At 35.3% G+C, this 9,168-nt stretch overlaps 1 protein-coding gene across 2 annotated transcripts; it reads left to right on the forward strand.

The window, feature by feature from the left end:
- Positions 1-2,113: 2,113 nt before the first annotated feature.
- Positions 2,114-7,901, forward strand: LOC112528415. 2 transcript variants are annotated; one of them, XM_025139439.1, is made up of 9 exons: positions 2,114-2,200; positions 2,288-2,660; positions 4,445-4,525; positions 4,622-4,681; positions 5,838-5,881; positions 6,877-6,919; positions 7,020-7,091; positions 7,170-7,287; positions 7,603-7,901. In XM_025139439.1, exons 2-9 carry the CDS (start codon positions 2,295-2,297, stop codon positions 7,611-7,613), a joined length of 795 nt encoding a protein of 264 aa, XP_024995207.1. In that variant the 5' UTR covers positions 2,114-2,200; positions 2,288-2,294; the 3' UTR covers positions 7,614-7,901. The 2 variants fall into 2 exon arrangements, with proteins under 2 accessions (XP_024995207.1, XP_024995205.1); XM_025139437.1 differs by having other exon boundaries at positions 7,186-7,287.
- Positions 7,902-9,168: the final 1,267 nt, after the last annotated feature.

A 9,168-nucleotide genomic window follows, 5' to 3' on the forward strand; every position in this document is an offset into this window, starting at 1 on the left:
TTTATTATCTAAGTATTTAAGTTGTGTTGGTTAATTTTTGTTCATTTCTTTTGCTTACAATTTCTTGTTACGTTTATTTTTTATGAAAATATGTGTTTTGGGGTTTTATGCAAATGTTTATGCAACCAAAAAAAAATGAAGACAATGAATATGATAACTTATTTACATGTGCATCTAGCCCAAAAATTGAAAGATGATGAATACACTAACTTAGACATATGTGCATACAACCAATAAGTTGAAAGAAGATAAATATAATGAATCATTCACATATGCATGAAACACAAAAATTGAAAGACGGTGAATATGATGATCATTCACATGTGTATGTAGCCTAGAAAATGAAGAATGTTGAATATGATGACTCATTCACATGTCCATGCAGCCCATAAATTGAAAGATAAGAATATGTTGACTCATAATGTAGCCCAAAAAATGAAGGATACATCAATTATGCAATTTTTTTTTATAGATTGTGGAATAACTTTTTGTAGATTGTTTAGAGGATAGATAAAGCTTTCATAAATTATACTAACTTTTCTTTTATTTAAGGATTTTAATAAATTCAAATGATTATCCATTAATGAAATGCATAATTTAATAAATTGTTGTTCTTAATAATTGTTAGATTAAATTAATCGATGGTTATTAGAGTGTTTCCTCAGTTTCCCCCTTTTTAGGGTTTTCCCTAGCCTATACACACATATACCCTTATATACATACATACATGAAAGAGCTATATAGAGATTGTGAAGTTGGGACCATCGATCCTAACCACATCCCTCCCTCTCACATGTAAGACGTCTTCATCTTCTTCCTCTGTGTAACTAACCACCATCTTCTTCCTCCCACCACGACCTCCCTTCCTACCCCCACAACACACACATCACACGTTGCAAAAAGAGAGACAAAGACAACATAAGAGAGAGATGAGGGAACGAGATAGGAGGGGAAGGGGAGGTGATATTCAGTGGCTGTGGAACATGAAGCAATATGAGAGGTCAAATCTCTAAAAAGAATGTGGAAGTGATCATTCTTTCAACTACTTTCAGAAGACCCATTTATTGGTTTGGTCCATATCAGTACCTCGTCGGAGAAAAAGGAATTCTATGTTGAAAAACCCATTTTGGAGCAGATGTGCATGTCATATTTTCACGTTTGGAGGACGAGCTTAGAGACGAAGGCCGATAAAGAGGAGGGGGAAGGGATGTGTCAAAGGCTTTGTATTATACACATATAATTTATATTATATAATAATTTTTGTATTTTTGTAACATGGACAAAACAAAGAAGGATAAAATACTAAAATACCGTCTTACTTAAATGAGATAAAAATCGATATTTTTTAAGACGAACTGACATTGAGAAGGAAAAAAATCATGAAAAAGATAATAAAATCAAAATGAAAAAAGAATTAACAAAAAGTTGTCTTGACATAGTGGTAGCAATGTCTATAATTATACTTGAGGTTGTGAGTTTGATCTTCCAATTATACTTTTGTCATTGATAATTTCTAAATAACATTTTACGACATGAGTTGATATTTTGGGCCGGCCTGACAGCTTAAAATTAAAAGAGAAGAAGTTAAAATAACCTATTCAAACCAACAGTCTCACCCATATTTAGTTTCTACTATAAATTTGGTTTCAAAGTATTTAAAGGCATCCCTCAAAATCAAACGGTACATTATTCAGACATCTAATTTTTTTTCTCGAATGCACAGATGCACACGAGCCCTCTCCAATTAAGGTCCTACCCTGACGGCTAGCTTTAGGGGGTGTTTAAGATTGCTTATAAAAACAACTTATTGACTTATTCCGGTGTGACACCGATATCCAAACACATTTGAGTGTTTGGATAAACAACTTATACCGACACCAAACCGCTAATAATTTTTTTTTGAAAAAATTAAACTCTTCTGACTTATAATAAGTTGATAAGTGTTTTTGTAGAAAAGCGATGAGTTGTTTCAAATAAACTGTCACAAACACCCCTTAATAAACGGATACCATAATTCCATATGTTTTTTTCCGAGGGTTCAAAATGCATATCATAATAAACGTTATTCGTAACAAAAACATCAAAACCGGGACCATATCCGTAGATTCACTTTACATGATTCTTTACAAAAATTTGTTTTTGATTCGGAGAAAAAGAATGGTACAGACCCGTTAAGCCGAACCAAACAGCGCCTTACCTGGTAAGAACAGAAACGGAGAATGATTCTCTTTTTTATTTGCTAACAATTTGGTTTTTGATATTGATTCTAGCTTTTTCGTCTTTGTAGAATTAGCATGTTTGCTTCAACAACCATGAACATCCTCAAAATTCATGCTTATCGTCTTCAACCCCCAATTTCTCACCTTTCCCATCCCACCTCCCCTGCAACATACCATAACTTCATGCTCTCCCATGTCTCATCAACTTCAATCCTTTCTTCCCGTCCCCGATATCCCATCTCTAAAACCAATGCTAGGGTTTCAGAAATTGGAGCCCCATTATGGATGCAGAAAGATGACCAAGAAGAAGACACTGGTTCTTCTGAGGACTTGACTATGAATGGAGAGGCTTATCAGAAGACTTTGAGGTTGGTGGAATGTGCAATGTTTGCCGCTCTTGGTGGGTTAGCCTACATCTTAAGCAGCTCTCTTGCTATTGAGGTACTAGCATTATGTCGAATACTTGGCAGGTGTTATCCAATGTCAATATTTGTGCATGTATGGATGCTGATCAACTTGAAGGGGGTGTTACTAGTAAATATACATTTACAGATAGTAGGAAGTAGGACCTCAGGATGGTTAGTGAATGTTCATATCTGCAAACTTGATTTATTACGATTTGTACAAGATTGTTTATATCTTGTTTTTAACATGTAAATATACGATTTACAGATAGTAGGAAGTAGGACCTCATGATAGTAGTGGATGTTTCTGAGATTAGGGATATTAACCTCCACCCCTTTCATCTACTAAAGTAAGATTAATCATGAAGCACCTATGCTACGATGGTAAAAGGAAATAGGAAAAAATTGCTTTGTAGTGAAGGAAAATGGATTAAGTGATGGCATCTAATGCTTCATTTCGGTCATGTCTTCTAGTATGTGAATCTTCATTTGATTATGGTACGGGTTACATCTTTTGATCTGTGGAGTGTTGGAGCCCTAGAGCCATGACAAAAAGGAAGTCTTAAATTTATTTATGTCCCATAGAAAAGCTTAGCACATTTTTAGCCGTCTACACACTAGTGTAGATGAGGCAAAGATGTTTTGGATAACAGTGAATGAGTGATCTGTCTCATTCTTAAGACGTATAATGTGATAGCTAAAAGATATTGTTAAAAGTAAGATGATGATGGTGTGTTTATTTTTTGTGTAAAACCATGATTTTTTGCAATATGAGGTACTTAAGGTAATATACAAAGATGGAACATGACGAGGAACCTGGAATTGATTTCTATGAAAATACTTTGGACTTCTATTTGAAGCTAAGTATCATACTCAAGCATGATCTTTTTGATCAATTTTATATTGAATGTGATATGGACCTTGCACCATAAAATCTCAATAGCTTGATTGTCTAACCCCAAGGGGTTCGGCTTCCGGTCAATCACCAGGGCATGGTGCCTTTGAGTGTTATGCATGCTGGTTGGAAGGCCTAAAGTTTTCACATTCATTTGGAGGGGTGCTTTGTGTGGACTGTGTTGAATTAGTTTGGCTAAAGGATAGCCCTGCTAAAAAAATAAAATAAAAAAGCTAGAACATCTATTCCATTGGAGGCTTCACCATTATCTTTCTCTTAGGTAAAATGTGAGTGGTAAGAAACGGGGATGTACAATAGCCCTGAAAAATGCAACTACTTGCCAAGAGGAAGAAAAGGTAAAATTTCAAGAGACACTAACGTCCTCTTCTGTTGAATGACATCTTCCATTATTTTCTCTTTGGTGCCTTCCCCATTTCTTTCTTTGTTCTTTCATGTTTGATACTTCCCCCATGAAAATTGCAACCTTTGACCTAACACATAGTTGTAGTGAAATGTTAGATATATATCAAATATATAAATTACACTTCACTAAAGGCAAAATAAAGAATCTTGTGGACCGAAATCAATCGTGATTTATAATAATGAGAGTAGGCAAATAGTTAAGTTTGACTTGGACTCTTTCCGAAATAGAAAATGTTGGTAGATATTCATGGGACACCGGATATATGAGTTTTGCAATTTTTATATCACATAGGGAGTATCAAGCTGGCCTGTTTGATGGTTTAACTAAGTTAATTTAATACGGCCAAAAGGCCATTCGGGTAAAGAATTTCAAAAGGTCAAAACATTGCTGAACTATCGTGTTTCTGCTTTAGCTGGTTTTCTTGATGTAATTCATCTCCATGCTAGTCAACTTAATGTTTTTATTGCTTAAATCTAATATTAATGATGTGTTGTATTGACAGAACTACTTTGGTTGTTTCTTTGCCTTGCCCATAGTATTCTCATCCATGAGATGGGATATTGTTGCTGGCAGAAAGACTATGGTATGTAACCGGCATTATTTTTCTATTCCTGAACATAGTATCCTTGATGTTGCATCTTTATTGTTTGCATTTCATTTTCTTACTACCTTATTGTAGGTTGCAACTGCTACACTGTTGCTCGTCTTGGCTGGCCCTATAAAAGCAATAACTTATCTGGTCAGCGAATGTTTCTCTTGCACTTGACATATCTCTCACTTTAATTGTTACTATATATGGTTAAAGTTTTGGCTTATTTCTTGCTTCCCATTTTGAATTGTGCTAAATCTGAAATGACTTTCACCACCTCATTTGAAGAATTTAGATGATTTAGGTGTTAACCCTATTGAGATGAAAGACGCAATTTCATGTTTGACTTCTCATAATGGTATGACAATCATGTCTGCCTTTGGAAATTTGTTAAGCCAGGATAGTGCATATATATTCGAGAAGGGAGAAATAACAGGGGTATTATGGTATTTTCTTCTTGGGCAGGAAAAATAGTGAAAATAGGTGGGAAGGGCGCTGGAGTATAAAACAGAGTCTGTGTGGTGAAGTAGGGTATTCATTGATCCTTTATTGTTCGATAACAATTCCATTGGAGAGAAATCGACCTCTCAAAAGTCGATCCTTTGAAGAAATCCAATAATCCAACCATTTGGTGTGAATTGCAAATTGTCTTTTAGTTATCTGTAACAAAATTAAATCTGCCAATAGATGATGTTCGAATCACCAAATTGTTGTGGCTTTATATTGTGATCCTATATACTTTATATTTAAACACTCCATTCAGAAGTCAAGTTAAACTTCGAATTTGGAATACACAAGACATCCTTAAGAATAAAATCACCGTTCAGTTGAACATCACAAGCAATTTTACCAAAATCCGAGAATGATTTGGTAATGCCAATTGTTGCATGCTAGATGGAGTGCATGGAATCGAATATATTTGCTTGTGGGCGTACATGTTGAGTTGCTCCTGAATCAACAATCCAGTGTAGTTTTGAAGAAAACAAAGGATATAAGTGCATAGAGAGACAAGTACCTGGACCCACACTTGATTGAGAAGAATCTGCATCATTGTCCGAGTTACTTACTGGATCTCAAGATCTGTGTTTGAGTGAAAACAAGAAACACCAGAGCTGTGTGGAGAAGAAGTATTATGAAAGCATGATCTGTTTTTCACACATACTTATATTTACATTATCCTTTATATAGCCACCAATAACTAAGATGTGATTGTTTATATTAATTATGAAATTCATCTGTCTCTTTTCCGGTCTCTGCTTTGTTGCTGCATATGCACTGAAATACAATCATCTTTCTTGCGTCTCAGCTAATGCATGGTTTTCTTGGTCTCACCATGGGCTCTTTGTGGAGGTATGCAATTGGGTCATGTTATGTCTATTCCTTGTTATATTTTTTCATTACTTGTCTAAGGTTTGACCTTCTAATTGTTCCGACATCTCCCCTATTCTTTTTCTTGCATTTCATTTCTTTTGCTTTTGAGTTAATTTGGAACTCGTTATCTAATCAAAGCTTGAAAGATGGTAGGCTAAATTTTAGGATCTGTGGCTATTACAAAACGATGTTTTGCCAACCTTAACATAAAATACAAGAAATATTTTATGAACTGTCACGGAGGAAGATACACCCATGGTCCGTTGGGTCTGGTAATTGCTCAGGATATTTTGAAATATTTAGGTTATTTATCATGTTGAAGTGAAGTTATATTCACCCTTCCAATTTAAACTAATATATATATATATATATAACTATATACTCACACAAAAACACACATACATACATACATAATACATCTCGCCCTCGACCCTACCCCAAGGTGGGATATACTGTGCTCTTTTGATTTGGTTTATATATTATAGATATATGGAGTATATTAAGCATTTTGTCTAGTTCACATAAATTTCTGGGGCTCTTTCAGTTGGAAAATAGTACTGGCTTGCCCTTGGTTGTCTTGTATAAGCTATTGCTTATAATCTTATAAGTTGCTTTTTGAAGTAATATTCATATCTTATGAAGATCATATACAGAAAATGTTTTTAAGGTAATGGCCTTTACCCTGTTTAATCGGTGTAGACTGAAAGCGATATCCATCTGAAATTAAAGAAAAAGGCCAGGCTTTGATTTTTGAGAGAAAATACACCAAGGAGTAGTGCTAATAAAATTCTTCTTCAGTCTACTGAGTGAACTTTGAAATTTTAGTTGAACTTCGGGGTTTCTTTTCATTAGCTTATAGCAAACAATATTATAGTGTAATTGAGAACTTGGTTATGCCTTCTGTTATCGTCCCTGTGTATTCTCTCTTCCGTTGATTGATTCGAAGCCGCTTTTTGTTACCAATTACCACTCAGGTTAAAAGCGAGTTGGGGTGTTTCCGTATTTGTGAGTGCAATTGTAAGGCTTGCTCTCTTTCTTAGATTCTTCACATTTGAAACCACTTTTTTTCATCTTTTAAGGATCACGCTTCAGTGATATGTATCTTAAAATTATGCAGGTTCGAGCTGCGGGTGCAATGGGATATGTCGTAATGTACTCTTTCTTAATCAGGGAGAACATTCTTGCTTTGGTAACTTTACATCCTTCATATCTTAGATTCCATTGGTACCCCTGAAAAACACCATTTCTGATATTTATTTGAATTGAGCATGCTTTTCTTGTAGATCACTATAAACATTCATGCCTCAGCCACATTTATCCTCTCATCATTAGGCTTTTTGGCAATTCCTTCGATGGATGTAATATATGCCATTTTTGGGACCTTGGTTCGTCTTATTACTCTCTAAATTATCTATTACTTTATTTTTAGAAAAAAATAAGATACAGACATTTGAGATCAGACCGACTACACTTCAACTTCAAACCGATGTGGATTTTCCAATTATCTTTATGAAACGGGTTAATTTTCATTTAGACCATAATGGTCACCAATAAAAGGAAATGGCTGTGTTGAACTTTTTACAAATCCATATGGAACTTTAGTATGAAAAGTCATGACTCTGACCTCAAAAGTCAAAATCTGCCTCTTTTCCTGTAACCAAGGAATGAATTGTCTTTTCTAATCTGGTCCTTCCTTGCAGCTTTTACTTAATTGCTGTTTCTTTGTGTTCCTGCTACATCTTCTATATGCTCTTTTCTTTACAAGGCTTGGAATGAAGGCTTCCCTGAGATTGCCAAAATGGTTTGCTAAAGCCATATGACAGATTAGGCACCCATCATTGTTTCTTATTCAATTTTATATGTACTTCCATGAAGAACTAAATCATCTTTCTATGTTATTGATATTTCTATTATTAAAATAGCAGCCAATACTTTAGCGACTGGGAAAGTATAGGTCACATGATGTACATGCATATGCTTAAATTTATGTATTTTGATACTCGCGTATTTGGAGAGAGTGATGTAAATGGAACTTATTGGAGAAGCATCTGTAATACCACTGTGTTCAGATCAATGATGTGCAACTCTTGGGAACTCCCAATGAGTTGTGCCATGATACGTGGGCCGCGAGCTGATTACGAATCTTGAGCAGGGTAATCAAGTTGTGTTCCTTCAAAATCTCTGAGTAAGGAAAGGTTGGGTGCAGGCTGCTACCACGCTGGGTTTTAGAGGTATGATTTCAAGAGCATATTAGCTTCCAGATTCTAATTTATACAAGTCAAAGTAGAAACACTTGAAAATAGCAAGTTCCAATGTTGCCTTGGGTAATATTATTGGATACTCGTTAGTCGTTAATGCTTTTTCTCAGAGTGACATGAGAACCTATATCTGGAAAGATGAATTTTTGCTGTCCATCTATTGATGCATGATGCAAAATAGTCACAGCATGTGCGCCACAGTATGCTCCTTCCCAGTCACCTTTGCCTATCTTTCTGTTCCATTTATGTTTACCACATAATGTCCACTTGACTGCAAACTGGTTATGCTCTTCTACATCGATGACATATTTGCATTCTGTGATAAAGGAATACTAGATGGCAACTTAGCCAGAACTAAAATGATTGTATCGATTATGAATAAATGACTATCTCCCAAGGAGATAATTAATTATTGTTGCGCTTACCTCATCGTGAAGCTAGAAGACCACTTCTGCATTTTGAGAGGAACAATGCGTAGACAGACACCTACTATTTACTTACCTTTGCCCTTGAAATTAATGACATTTTTGAGTTTGGTATGTCATTTGCCCATAAGGAACTTTTCAGCTTTTCCAGTTTGTTCATGACTTCCTTTTGAGTCATGTAATGCGTATGGAGGTTGCTAGTCATCAAGATGAGCGGGGCAATCCCCAACAAAAAGTGACTTTTTTCTTCCCATCATGTGCATCCCATGCCTTGTCTTCTAGTGGGTCTACCCGAATCACCAAATTCAAAGTAAAATATATCTTGTTGGCCATTTGTCAAATTTTAACGTGGACCATCGATTTCACCCTTGTCTTTATCAATATTTCTTTTATTTTATCACTGATTTCAGCCTCTAATTATCAAGTTACAGATTGCAATGCTGATATCTGCAGATTCTGTGACATGGGTAATTTTCAAAAGGGCATGGATTTGGTTTAGCATGGTTTTTATTTCAATAGCCTCTACACTTTTTTGATGTCTTCCTCTTGCAAATATATTTATATCAGCTATTTTAGTGGATGC

Source organism: Cynara cardunculus (genome assembly GCF_001531365.2).
Source record: "Cynara cardunculus var. scolymus isolate 2C chromosome LG 15, CcrdV1, whole genome shotgun sequence".
In the NCBI taxonomy this organism is placed as follows: domain Eukaryota; kingdom Viridiplantae; phylum Streptophyta; class Magnoliopsida; order Asterales; family Asteraceae; genus Cynara; species Cynara cardunculus.

Coding starts and splice junctions, on each gene's coding strand:
- LOC112528415 (XM_025139437.1), top strand. CDS start 2,295: ATGTTTGCTTCAACAACCATGAACATCCTCAAAATTCATGCTTATCGT. Junction 5,882..6,876: donor ACCATGGGCTCTTTGTGGAG/GTATGCAATTGG, acceptor ATTACCACTCAG/GTTAAAAGCGAGTTGGGGTG. Junction 7,092..7,185: donor GGGAGAACATTCTTGCTTTG/GTAACTTTACAT, acceptor CTTTTCTTGTAG/ATCACTATAAACATTCATGC.